This window comes from Labrus mixtus, chromosome 20 (assembly GCF_963584025.1).
Source record: "Labrus mixtus chromosome 20, fLabMix1.1, whole genome shotgun sequence".
Classification (NCBI taxonomy): domain Eukaryota; kingdom Metazoa; phylum Chordata; class Actinopteri; order Labriformes; family Labridae; genus Labrus; species Labrus mixtus.
The window spans coordinates 23,019,949-23,033,943 of record NC_083631.1 but is presented as its reverse complement, the minus strand read 5'-3'; the positions used below and the strand labels follow the sequence as shown (position 1 = coordinate 23,033,943).

The window sequence follows — 13,995 nt, the reverse complement described above, 5'->3', positions numbered from 1 at the left end:
ACCATACGGAGGAAACAGAACCTGCGAGTGCACTCGATATCTTCTGGTTTATTTTTAGGCTCCTTTTCATTGATCCTCTCATTCTGCTGTTTTTTTCTCTCCTCAGTGTCAGACGGCAAAGTCTGGAATGTATCAGAGGGAGCCGAGCTGTTTCTGTCCAAAGTGAAACCAAAGGAAGGATGCCAAACAGACGAAGAGGAGGAGGAGGAGGAGGAGGAGGAGGCAGACAATGGAGAGGACAAGAGAAGGCTCAAGGGAGCAGGAAGCAAGGAGCCTGAGAGGGATGTGTACAGCTTCCCCGGAGACTCAGACCCCGAGAGTCCCCCTCCTGCACCCTGGGCTCATTGCACATTCATCCAGCGGTGCAGGAAGAAGAGGGTGCTGCTCAGGCCTTTCTCCGGGCTCGGCACCTTGAGACGCACTTCACCTGCGAGCGGCGGGCGGGCGAGAGCGAGCCCTCAGAAACTGAAGCCTGCTGATTCGGCTCAGCAGGACGGAGCCGGAGGGGTTTACGATTTTGAGGATTTTGAAGCGGTGGAGAAACCGATTAAATTCAGAGACCGAGGAGAAGAAGAAGAAGAAGAAGAAGAAGAAGAAGTGCAGAGTACAGAAATCTTCACCTGTGTTGAATGTAGCATTTACTTCAAGAAGCAGAAGCACCTGCAGGAGCACATGGTCGAGCACTGTCAGAGCGAGGAGGGCGGGGGGAGGGGCGAGGGTCAAAATGGGCGTTTCCAGTGCGTGGAGTGTGGGTGGAGTCTGTCGAACCGCCTCGAGCTGGCAGACCACCACGGGCGGCACCAACAGTCCCGTCTGAAGATCCTGGAGGAGATCGAGAAGCTGAATGAAAACGGGACCGCTGGAGAGATGCAGAGCTTCAGCGGCGAGGCGATGAAGCGTTTGAGTTCAGACTCAGATGTGACGCAAGACGCAGGAGCGGCCTCGACTCCAGGCGAAATGTCAGACCCAAAAATAGTCACATCTCCACCTCTTTCCCCACTTTCTGCATCCGGAGCCGCTCTCCTCTCTGACGCATCTCCTCCAAATTCAGCTCGAGCGCCGGCGCAGGCCCGACGCCGCTTTGTCTGCGCCACGTGTGACTTCAGCACGAGAACCCCGCAGGCGCTCGCTAACCACACCAAAACTCACAACAGAAAAAAAGCTGTTCCCAAGACCGCCCCCCTTTCCCCCGCTTCATCGTCATGCACTCTGTCCTGTGGTCTCTGTTCCTTTCAGGCCTTGACTCAAACTCTGATGAGGGAACACCACAAACTGGTTCATCAGGAACGCATCAGGGCGCCGCAGGCGGGAGAAACCGGGCGCCGCTCGAGGTCTAAAGTCGGCGCTCGGGTTTTAAAACACAGCTTGGACTCGGACCGTCTCTCAGAAGTCAGCGACTCTGAGGACTGCACGATCACAGACATCACCGCGGCTCCGCCTGCGAGTCAGGTGGCCTTCAGGTGTGTGAGGAACAGGAGGTTCAGCCGGAGGGGGGAGACCTGGACCAGTTTCATCAAGTTTCATCCAAGAGTCCCTGATGAAGAGGATGATGATGATGATGATGATGATGATGATGAGTTTCCAGGGAGTGAAAGAGAAGAAGAAGAAGAAGAAGAGGCAGAGCAGGACGGAGATCAGAGCAAAGAGATCGATGCAGAAGAAGAGAACTCACCTGTGGAGGAGAAACGGCACAACAGAGCACGATCCAACACAGGTGAGACTCACCAGGTGACCCTGACAGTATTTGTACACAGCAGCAAAGACGCTGAAAACGGGTTCAAAGGTCAACTTCTTTACACCGACTATGTGAAGAAGTTTATTCAGGTTTAAACATTAAATCTGCCCGCGTCACACATTCACACACACACAAGTATTAACGGACACTTCTTGAAAAGTGAGCAGTGCATCAAAGTCACCAACAAGAACAAGTTGAGCTGGAATCGATCTTAAAGGCAAGGCAAGTTTATTTATGTCGCACATTTCAACAACAAGGCAATTCAAAGTGCTTCACACAAGACATGAAAAGCATCATGACAGAGGAAAGAAAAGAAACATGAAAATAGAACATTAAAAAATCACTGAAATTATTAAATCTGAAAATATGTTCAAATTCAAATGAAATTAATAAAAATAATTCAAATGAAATTAATAAAAATGAAATTATTAAAAAATAATTCTAATGAAATTAATAAAAATAATTCAAATGAAATTAATAGAAAATAATTAAAATGAAATTCATAAAAAAATAATTCAAATGTAATTAATAAAAATAATTCAAATGAAATTAATTGAAGTAAAAATATAAAAAAGTTAAGTTTAAAGTTACAGTGCAGAGTTAAAGTTTAAAATCTTATTAAAATGTAAAATCTGTCAAATCTTTGGCCACAGAAATCTCTCAAACCATCGCTCTCATCAGGTGTCTTCATTTAGAGGTAGTGAGAGACAGAGAGAGAGAGAGACAGAGAGAGAGAGGGAGAGAGAGAGAGAGGGAGAGAGAGGGAGGGAGGGAAGAGAGAGAAAGATAGAGAGAGGGAGAGGGAATGACCTGCGGGAAAGGAGGAACCACAGGTCGGATTCAAAACCCGGGTCACCCACTCGGAGGAATGTTATGTTTTTTTTAGAGTTCCTTCAAATTTAAATGACTTCAAATATTTATTTCTTCATTTTTTAAATTTTTTTTTTTACTTTGCTTATGATTTTACGACCTGCTTGTTTTATGTTTTATTTTATGAGAGGGTGCTGCATCCTCTAAAATCAGGCACAATAAAAATGTTTGAACTGATTTATTTATCACTTTTTATGGGATTTGTAGTCCATGTGATCGGGCAGCTGTGGCTCAGCTGGTAGAGTAGGTTGTGTCTCAGCAGGAAGGTCGGGGGTTCGATTCCCCAGCTCCTGAAGCCACATGTCCGATGTGTCCTTGGGCAGGACACTTAACCCCAGATCCTGATCTCTTAACTTCAAGATAAGAGGTCCTATTAAAGACTTTTCTTTGGTTTATGCGATACGCTTCTTTATAGCTTCTTAAAGGAACAGAACCTCTCAGTCAGAGCTCAAGCTGCAAATGATTAAAGATAGATAGATAGATAGATACTTTATTGATCCTGAGGGAAATTCAAAGCATCCAGTAGCAGGTTACAAAGACGTACATGACATCAAACATTTGTTACAAATGAACCACAAAACCGACCCCCCCCCCCCCATACATATATATTAACCTGAAAAAAGATTTAAAGAATACTCCTAGATGAATCAAACTTAAACTGTGCAATTAAAAATAGATTTATACAAGAAATGTACATAACCTGTTCAGGGATAAAAATATATGTGAGATTTAAACAAGAACCTAAAAACTGAATATAAAAAATAAATATAAAAAGTGTTGACCTTCTGAAGTTGTGTTGTTTATATATGTACAGCAATGTTTAAAAAGAAACAGACATCAAATAACAGGCAGTGCAAACATTAAAGGTGCGATTTAGATTTAAATAATTGAGGTTAGCATTAAAGTGTCTATCTAGAGGCTGACTCTTGGGACAGCTGTGCAGATGGAAAATGGAAAAAGGAAGATTTAGTCCAAGAGTCACTCTGTGCAGGAGTCTGTTGTACAGACGTTTGGCCAGGGGGAAAAAAGAGTTGTTGAGTCAGGTATGAGTGCTGCTTCAGTTCTCTGACTTCTCTGTCTCTTCAGATGAAAGTCCAGCAGAGCAGAGCGCTCCACTCTCGCTCCCTCCTGAGCGCAGTGTGAAGGACGAAGACGAGCTGGAAGTGAAGAAAGACGGAAAGGTTTTCTTCCTGAGGAGGAGAAACTGCGCTCCTCATGCCGCCGCCGCCCCCGTAGAGATCGACAGCGGCGACGACGACGAGTACGACATCGACGAGGACAACGTGCGGCGTTTCCTGTCGGAGGGTGTCCTGGACGAAGACAACGAGGAGACGGACGAGGACGCCGAGGCGATGAAGAGCGTGGAGAGGAAGTGCCCCTACTGCCCCGATCGATTTCACAACGGCATCGGGCTCGCCAATCACGTCAGGGGACACCTGAACAGGGTGGGCGTCAGCTACAACGTGCGTCACTTCATTTCCCCCGAGGAGGTCAACGCCATCGAGAAGAAGTTCTCCTATCAGAAGAAGAAGAAGAAAGGTCAGCGGCTTGTTGAGTTCATTTCTTTAGAGCTGAGGGGATGAAGAGAAGATTCACTTTGTTTATTGTTCCTGACATGAGCTTCAGTTCAACCACGACTGTGAGTTCAGATTTCCCTTTAGCCCAGATGATGTCATCGGCTTTTAGAAGTCTTTAAAGGTTAAAGGTCACACATTATTTAAAAATATTTTAAAAACTCTAACATGTGTCTCTAGTCCGTCTACAAACCCCCCAATGATGAGAAAAGTCCATCCTCTCCGTCTTCTGCCTGCTCCACTTTTCAGAAAATGTGAGCTCAAACAGGCTGTTTGGATATTTTCCCTTCATGACATCACAAAGGGCAGTAGCCCCTCCCCCAGGTGGGTGACACTCCCACAGCTAGGTGTTTGTTCTGCCCTCTGAGTCTGCCTTCTCACCGTAAACAATAGGACATGGAGCGAGAAAGACTGAGTACACCCAAGCCCTTCCAGAGAGGGGGCGTGGTCAGACACAGCTCATTTACATATTTAAAGGTACAGACACAGAAACAGTCTGTTCTGAACAGGGCTGAAATAGAGGGGTTTATAGACATGATCAAATACAGGATCAGAGTGGATTAAGCACTCTGCCTCAGATTTATACAGATGTGTAATATCCCACTGCACTTGAACATAACACCGTGATGTCCCCGTCTTCTCCACAGTAGCTAACTTTGACCCGGACACGTTCAGCGTCATGCACTGCGAGTTCTGCAGCGCCGGCTTCGACACGCGGGCCGGCCTGTCCAGCCACGCCCGAGCCCACCTCCGCGACTTCGGCATCACCAACTGGGACGTCACCATCTCGCCCATCCACATCCTGCGGGAGCTGTTCTCCAGCCGGCCCGACCTCGTCCTCCCCACCGCCCCCCCGAAGGAGGAGTTTGAGGACGAGTACGAGGACGAGTACGAGGAGGACGAGGACGAGGAGAAGGAGACACAGGAGGAAGGGGAGGGAATCATCGAGGTGAAACTGGAGGGGGAGACGAGTGAAAGGACGCTGAGTGCCGCCGACCCCGACGCTCGTTCTTCAACATCTCCTCAACGCTGCAAGGAGGAGGACGCCGACGGAGAACGTGAAGGTAAGTCTTCATTTTTGAAGCCTTCATGATGCTGCTCATTGGTTGTTTGGTTGTTTTGGAGGTTGCTGCATGTAATGATGTGCACTACTTTCCGATCCCACATGTTTTCATTCACTATAACCTGCAGCGGTGATTAGCAGCGGCGTCGATGTGTCCTCGGGCAACACGCTTAAAGGGACAATTCACCCGTTGAAACATGAATCTGTGTTGACATCGGGTCATATATGTAGAAATGTGAAATACATTTTGAAGTTGGCGCCTTCTTGGCCGTGAAAAGGCAGAAAGTGTCTTTTTGGCTCGTGTTGATGAAAGACACCGAATCCCAGAATGCAAAGCACCGCAGGCCACTCCCACTAAGGTCCGAATCAGAATCAGAAATACTTTATTAATAGCTTCCGTTAGCTTCCGGACGTTAAAGTTTCGATTCTGGGAGTGAGTTCCCGCCCACTGATCTGTGATTGGTCTGTAGCTTCAGTGGTCGAAAATATTAGGAACTAGCGTTGTAGTTTCACCCCGCTAACCGATGAATGGTCATTTTGCGTCACTTGAAGCTCCTTTTCAGACTTAGAAATACAAAGATTTCACATCTCAGGGGAAAATGAGGGCGGGATGCACGACCATTCAAAAATACTACCAGGTTTCTAATGATACAAAGATTAATGCAGATGGGTGAAGTATCCCTTTAACCCCAAGTTGCTCCCTCTGCTTCATCAGCGGTGTGTGAATGTGTAAGAATGGATGGAGGAACATCCAGGAGCAGCTGGGCTGATGACCTGAGAGATAGTTTGGCTTTTTCTGCCTTTATTGGAGAGACAGGACGGTGGGTAGAGTCGGACGTTTGTGACAGAGAGAGTGGGGGGACGACATGCGGGTCACAGGTTAGATTTGAACCCTGGTGACCCCTTCGAGGACTACAGGCTCTGTACACGAGGAGAGCGTCCCAACCACCAGGCCTGAGCGACCTGTGATGATGATTTTAAACTTGAATTTGTTTTCTTTGGAAGAGCATGTCACAACCTTGTTAGGAGCTGAATCCATCAATAATTACAGATAAACTCCTGAACACACACTCACAGCTGCTTTACACACATTGGTGACATTTTACTACACATAGCGTTGCCAATGTGTTTGTGCAATTCAGATTATTTTGCAGAAGATTGCCTGATATTTCTTTGTGAATTAAAAACAAGAAAAGACCCGATATCGGCCGCCTCAGACTTCTGTCCTGACTGCACCTCTTGGGGGGGGTCCCGATCCCCACTTTGGGAACCAGAGATGTGCGGTATCTTCAAAGAAATAAAAAAGCTTTAAAATATTCACGTCTTTGAATCATGTTTGAAACCAACAGCTGTCTTTAGGAGAGACACATTGCAAACGTTATTGTGAAATTGAGACCGTGTGCAGGAGTAAACGAAATCAAGAAGTTACCCAATATGAGGTGCCAAAAGGTTTTTGTATATTTGGTGTTGTGGTTTGGAAACAGAAGCTTACAGAAGTGTTAAAATCTGGTGCCATGATGAACCTGCTGCACGTTGAGCCTCTCACACAGAGTATTAACCACCTGGATGGATGGAACAAGACGATGAAAATGCATGAAGAAGTTTGAAATGTGAGCTGAGAGAAGCTGGCACTGTGGTGTGAGGGCATTTATCAGATTGCTTTCTGTGCTGTGTGTGTGTGTGTGTGTGTGAAGTGTTTGAATCAGGATGGTGTGTGTTTTAGTAAAGCAGCCCTAACAGAGAGGGGGAGAGAGAGAGTGTGTGTGTGTGTGTGTGTGTGTGTGTATGTAAGTGAGAGAGAAAGAGACACAGTCCCTCATGCCCATGGTAGATGTGGCACTCGGTGCATTTATCCCAAACCTCCGCCTCCACTCGATTGGTCACGCCTTAGCTTAGCGGTGCATATGGGGGCAAAATGGCTGCTTCCACCTCCCCGTAGACCCAAACAATAGCGGAGAAAAAAAAAACTGTCTGGCCTCAGCTGCCGGGGGGGGAGTCCGGATCAGGTCCGGATCAGGTCCGGATGCACTGCGGTTGCGGACCGGTGAGTACCGCGCGCTGTAATTCCTGAGCACCCGCGTGCCCTCAGATCACACGTCTCGCGCTGCATCTTCTTCTTCCTCATTGTAGCCATTAAAAAAAAAAAAAAAAACCCTCTTAAATATGTGAGAGGAGGATGAATGCAGGTAGAACCATGTCACGCGTGTCAGAAGCTCGTAAAGCAGGTCACTGGATGTGTTTCCGTGTGGCGCGCACGGATCGATAGTAGTGATTAATGATAGTTTGTGTTTTCATTCTGAATGCCTGCGAGGTTTTTCATTGTGCATGCCGGGGGATGACGTCCAGTGTTTCCAGTGCTGCAGGATCTCTACAAAAAATTACCTACAGTTGCCCAATCCTCGCCATTTTACTTTTGCTTTGATTTTTGATAGAGGACACGCTGTGCTTTCAAGTGCTCGCCTTTTCGGCTTGTTTCCACTCTAAACTACACAGCTGGATCCTCCCTGGACACACACAGCTAACTTTGTAGACATGTGAAAGCAGTGGTAGTCGGTGATCTTATTACAACTTACAACCAAGTAATCGAAGTATCACTTTTTACTCGGGAAGTGAGGGGTCGGTCCGGGTTCCTCCTCCTCCTCCTCCTCCTCCTCCTGGATGAGGATAAAAGTCAACTTGCTGCTTTCTTTTTTCCCCTCTTTAAGATATAAAGTGGTGCTTCTGTTTTTCTGATAATCATGATAATAGATGGTGTTATAATAAAGGCTGCGCTTCGAGGTGTCACATCTTTTACAGTCTGGAGATGAAGTGACAGGCGCAGAGCCGCCCACCAGACAGAAAGCATTGTCTGTCTCCTGCACGTCTCTTTGATTTAACCATTTGTCGCAGAAAATGGCACTTTTGTCCCAGGAATGCCTGACTGCGGGGAACAGAGACTGCCATGTTTGTTTCATACAGTATGCAATTATCACTTCTGTGTGTGTGTGTGTGTGTGTGTGTGTGTGTGTGAGTGTGTGTGTGAGAGAGAGAGAGAGAGACAGGGAATCATTGCCTGCATTATTTTTTTCCATCTGCATTTCCTCACAGAAGAGGTTATAATAATAATGTGCTGTTATTACTCTGCTCTCAGCCTGGAGCTTTTATTTCATCTGATTTCTGAGGCGATGAAGAATCAGGGTGTCAACATGTTTGAGGCTTTGAGACTTTTTGACGCCACATTTTAAAAACAACACAACCTACTCTGTTATTTATTTTAATGGTATCAAATCAACACAAAGAGGGAGAACGCTGTCTGAATAACACAAATGTTACAATACAGACAACATGTTTGTGCAATTTAGACATTTTGCAGAAGCAATTTAGACATTTTGCAGAAGCAATTTAGACATTTTGCAGGAGTTTACCTGCAATTTTAGTGAATTAAAAACACAAAGCGACCCGATGTTGTCCGCCTCAGACTTCTGTTTTTCTTGCTGCTGCATCGATTTTGATTTAATTTTTACAAGTATTGTTGTTTCGGTTGTTGCAAAATGTTGATACCCTCTGATATGTTTTGAACAAAAGAGAAATTCTCCATTATTTGTCTGATCCATTAATTCCTTAAATAAAAACGACATTTATCTGATGAGAAGTCAGAGATAAATGAATTAATCTGTAATTTCAGGTAAACTCCTGAACACACAGTCACAGCTGCTTTGCACACATTGGTGACATTCTGCTACACATAGCGTTGCCAATGTGTTTGTGCAATTCAGACATTTTGCAAATGTTTGCCTGATATTTTTTGTGGATTAAAAACAAGAAATGACTCGATATCGGCCGCCTCAGACTTCTGTTTTTGTTGAGAGCGGTATTGTTTGATTTTTTTTATTCCTATTGTCCCAAAAGATAGAATTTATAATGTTTTATTTTGACTAGAATTGTTTAAGGTTGTTCCAAAACTCCAATATTTATCCATACCACGCGTTTTAAAACGATTCAATCTCCTAGTTCTTTTAAATATTCGATATTAGAATATATATAGAATAGAATAGATATTTGAATTTCCTTCGGGATCAATAAAGTATCTATCTATTATCCAAAAGTACCAAAGCTATGAAAACATCTCCATCATGAGAGAGGAGCACAGGAGAGGAAGGAATCCGACTGCATGCAAACTCCTGCAAAATATGTTGGCAACGTTCAGGTACCCAAATCAATCAATGAAACTTTATTTATAAAGCAACTTTCAGACAAATTAAATTGCAGTTCAAAGTGCTTTACAAGAGTGCAGAAAATTTACTGACGAAAAAGTAGTTTATAAAATCATTGAGAGACTAATCCACCAATAAGAATTAAAGTGCAGAAATCTGTGCAGTTGACTCAGTGTGCAGGAGAGTGTGCAGCTTGCAACTTTTGGAAACGAGAATTAAACAACATTTGGTCCTGAATCTTTTTCTTTTCTTCTTTGCTGTGAAGTTTTTGATTTTGGTTACTGCGCTGCACTGAATCGTTGCCTATGTTGAGACAACGTGCAGGAGTTTTCCTGAAATGATGATGCAGCTTCTGGTGTCCTGGGACTTCTTTTTGTTGTTGCTGTTGTCTCAAAACTGTTTGATTTTTACTTCATCATATCTTTTTAAACTCCTGGGATCATGACAGCCCGACTTAAGAGTACATTCAGATCGATTTTAAGGATGACTTTTTAGAAACCTTGGAATTTAAATTTGTCAGACTTCTTCCAGGTGTTTCATAACCACGCTCACTAAAAGGTTTAATAACAAACTAATTAAAACACTTCAGTCTACATCGTCTGTGATTTTCTTCCAGATGAGGAGGAGGGAACAGCAGACGAAGAAGATGAGGAGCAGGACGGTCTGAGCCCGGGGAAAACAGCGCCGTGCAGCGCGGACTCAGACAGCCCGTCTCCTGGGGACGATGCAAACACCAAGGGTGAGAGGAAAGATGTGCGAGTGCTGACCCCCCGAGTGTTGACAAGGGATCACATTTGTCACAGCACGAGTCTTTCTCGTAGCTGTCAGTGGGGGAAACAGTTAAAAAGAAGTGACCCGAGGGCGGTGATGAGGCGTGATGACAGACATCAGAGAGAGAGAGAGGGGGGGGTCTCTGGGGAAAGGTAGACGAATGTGTTTAGGAGTTAATGAGCGCTCGTCTAACTGCTGGGTGAAGACAGGAGGGTAAGTGAGGGGAAACGTCCTCTGGGACATCTGTGACCACCTGCTGTCGCTCTGAAAAAAAACTTTGGTGCTTCAGTTAGAAAGAAAAACAAGGGAAGAATACATGAAGGAGGAAATCTGTGCAGGAAAAGAACTTGTGGTGTTAGAGTTGCTTCATCCGTCTCCTTGGTCTCGTTCTCAAGGAACTTTAGGAAAAGCAGGTAAAGACCTTACTGACTGCTGTGTTACAAAGACCCAACGTTAATCCATCATGAGCTCAGAGCAACATTTAGCAAAGTTACATCGGCAAGAAAAAAACTTCCTGTCAGACTCATGATGAACAGCCGTCTGCTGAAACTGATGATACAAAATGCAGCAGCAAGACTCGTCTTCAACCTTCCTGAAACGGCACATGTCACTCCGCTGTTCATCTCTCTCCACTGGCTCCCAGTTACTGCTCGCATCAAATTTAAAACTCTGCTGCTCGCTTACAAAACAGCCACAAAAACGGGTCTACACTCCCCCCCCCCCCCCCACACACTCTGCCAATGAAAGGCGTCTGATCCTTCACAACAGGGTCCTAAGTCTCTGACTAGACTCTTCTCCTCTGTCGCCCCCCGGTGGTGGAATGAACTTCCAAACTCCATGTGATCTGCAGAGTCCCTCTGCACCTTTAAGAAAAAGCTAAAGACCCAGCTCTTTCATGAATACCTACTAACTTAATGATGATGGTCTCCATATTATTGATGATGATGATGGTAATGACGATGGTTTTTGTTTGATAACGACGACTTATAAGATGGTTTCTATACTGATTAGAGCTCTCAAGAACTGCCCTCAATGTTGTGCTTTGCCTCTGGTCACTTCCTGTCAGCACCTGTGTGTCCAATCAGACTCAAAGCTGATCGTTTGCTCTTACTGACATTGTTCCCTTTCTTCTAGATCCTTGCTTGTGTTGTTCTTACTCTCTGATGTACGTCGCTTTGGATAAAAGAGTCTGCTAAGTGAATTGTAGAAACTGAGCCGGGTTTGAAAAAAAATGGGATTGAGGGAGATGCAGAGAGAGAGAGAGGTGGATTTCTAAAGAGTGATGTAATGGATGTTCCTGGTTTTTAACATAAGTCTTCAACCAAAAGGTCGATCTCTGTAGGGAACCTTTGTGTAATGCTGTCAGGGAGAAGTTCAAGAACTTAAAGTGGACGCACTTTAACAGATCGGTGAGTCCAAATGTCTTTCTTTTAGTTATTAGGGTTTTTTTAATCCACTGTTCTCGTGTTTTCTGTAGTCCACAACTTGAAGTGCGAGGTGTGCGGAGCTCGGTTCGAGACCAAGCGGGGACTGTCCATCCACGCCCGCTACCACCTGCGCCGGCTGGGCATCGGCGTTGCAGAGCACAGCGGAGCCGCCCTCACCCTCCTCCACCAGATCGCCAAAGAGCGAAACATCAGCCCGCTTCTCGTGGCGCCCCGATCAGCCGCCAAGAACTCCTCCCCGAGCGTCCCTCACAAAGATGAGCCGTTAGACGACATGGACGTGGACGAGAAGCCCACCCCCCTCTCCTTCCTGGCCAAAGCGGCGAAATCGGTGCCCCCTTCTTCCTCGTCCACGCCTACGCCTCCTCCGGGCGCCTCTCCGGCCCCGCCCCACTCTGGATCCCCTCCCTCGGTGGTGAGGAAAGCCCCCATTTCCTCTCTGCTGCCCGTGTCTTCCCCCTTGCGCTCTCTGGAGCACAAGGCCGGGGGAATGAAAAGTTTGACCTCCGGCCTCTCGTCCTCCATCACAACAACAAAGCCCCTGTGGGCGCCCCAGGAGGATGACGCTCCGCTCAACCTCAGTAAGTTTCTTTAACTGCATTTACTCTTTGGGCTGTAAAGATCAAGACTCAGTTTTGCAGAAAATGTGCTCAAACAGGTTGTTTGGAGATTTTCCCTTTGTGACATCACAAAGGGAAAATCTCCCGCTGTAAGAAAGAGGAAGTGGAAAAATACCAGAGGCGGACTGAAATGTGAAAGAAACTTGTGTGCAGGGTCCGAAATTAACATTTTGACTCACCGGCCAAGGTGGCAGGTAGATGAAAAAATTCACCGGCCAAACATATTTTTTTACCGGCCAAAATAACAAATTTATTTTTTTTGTGTCCTATACACATCTGTTACAGTACATTTAATTGAGAAGGCGTTATGTTCTGTTTAATCAATAACACATTTAAGTCACAGATTCGATCATTTCATCAGATCAGGAAATTGAGAAATTGTAAAAAAAAATGACAGCAGAGAGAGGAGCAGGGAAAAGTAGCTGCAGCTAGGCTACATCAAACATGCTGAATACTCAGGGCGGGTAAATGTTTTATCAAAAAGTCATAAAAAACTATGCTGTGGCGGATAGCCCTCTGAAAAGTACTCGCCAAACGGAAAATCTACCCGCATTTGGCGCTTGGCGGGTGTTAATTTGGGACCCTGCTTGTGTGTGAAAAAGGTTTTCTGACTGACTTTGTTGAATGTTCCTCTGAGTCTCACTCTGGTTCTTCCTTCTCCTCGTGCAGCTCTGGAGGTCGATCCAACCAAGGACATCGTGTGTCAGCTGTGCGGCGCCTGGTTCGAGACCCGCAAAGGTTTATCCAGCCACGCCCGAGCCCACCTGCGGCACTTCGGGGTGGAGTACTCGGAATCCAAGGGCTCCCCCATCGACCTCCTGCACCAGCTCATGGACAGCGACGACTTCAAGCACAAAGCCGGGACGCTGCAGCTCGACGACCACGCCGAGCCGCACGCCCTCACCTCTGCCCCGAAGCACTCCTCCCTGCTGAACCTCTCCTCCTCCTCCTCCTCCTCCTCTTCATCCCTCCTGTATAAGGTGACCACGGCGAGGGGCGGGTCCTCATCCAAAGCTACCTCTTCCTCTGCCTCGTCCTTACACGGCCCGCCTGCCAAGCGTCTCAAATCTTCCTCCATGAGGGTCTTCCGCCTGAGCAGCGGGGAGCTCATGGCCCTGCCACACAGTGAGTTCAGATCAACATGAAATAAGAATCATCGGCTGTAATTAGATTTGACCCTCCAGACCCCGGGCAGTTTGTCTGTTTGCTCTGTATTTACGTCTGCTGGTTTGTCGTTCAACATGTGAGGCTGTGAGGTCTGGAGCTCCACAGACAACTTTTTTACTTACAACTGTTCAAGCATGTGATGTACTCATTCTTCTTCACACAGTATTTTCTTTAGATTCTTTAACCCTCAGGCATCAGTTTTATTTACTCCCCTCTGAAGTCACTAAGGACAAAAATGTCCACCAAAAAAAACTGCTATAAAAATAAAACAGATTGATATTTTTTTCTACTTTTTTCTGCATAAATCTCTTAAACAACTTCAGACCTGCTCAAAACTATCAAATATTCAATCATATTTAGGAATTTAACCCTTTAAATGCCAGTTTGATTACTTGATGTCACTGTTGTTATTTATGAAAAAAACACAAAAATGAGTTATTTTCCATAAAACAAATATTTGGAGGCTGGGGGATTTTTTAAAAATCAGTCTTGGATATGTCAAAGATTATCCAAAATATTGACTTTGATGCATTGTTAGTTTTTGTGTAGCATCAGAT

At 45.6% G+C, this 13,995-nt stretch overlaps 1 protein-coding gene across 2 annotated transcripts in view; it reads left to right on the top strand.

The window, feature by feature from the left end:
- Positions 1-13,995, top strand: part of LOC132995272 (protein Wiz-like) — a 31,739-nt gene that overhangs the window by 4,085 nt on the left and 13,659 nt on the right. For both annotated transcript variants that reach the window (XM_061065233.1, XM_061065232.1), the window contains exons 6-11: positions 107-1,714; positions 3,692-4,144; positions 4,827-5,243; positions 10,052-10,174; positions 11,684-12,232; positions 12,941-13,396. In XM_061065233.1, coding sequence (XP_060921216.1) covers positions 107-1,714; positions 3,692-4,144; positions 4,827-5,243; positions 10,052-10,174; positions 11,684-12,232; positions 12,941-13,396 — 3,606 coding nt within the window. The remainder of the gene's footprint in view (positions 1-106; positions 1,715-3,691; positions 4,145-4,826; positions 5,244-10,051; positions 10,175-11,683; positions 12,233-12,940; positions 13,397-13,995) is intronic.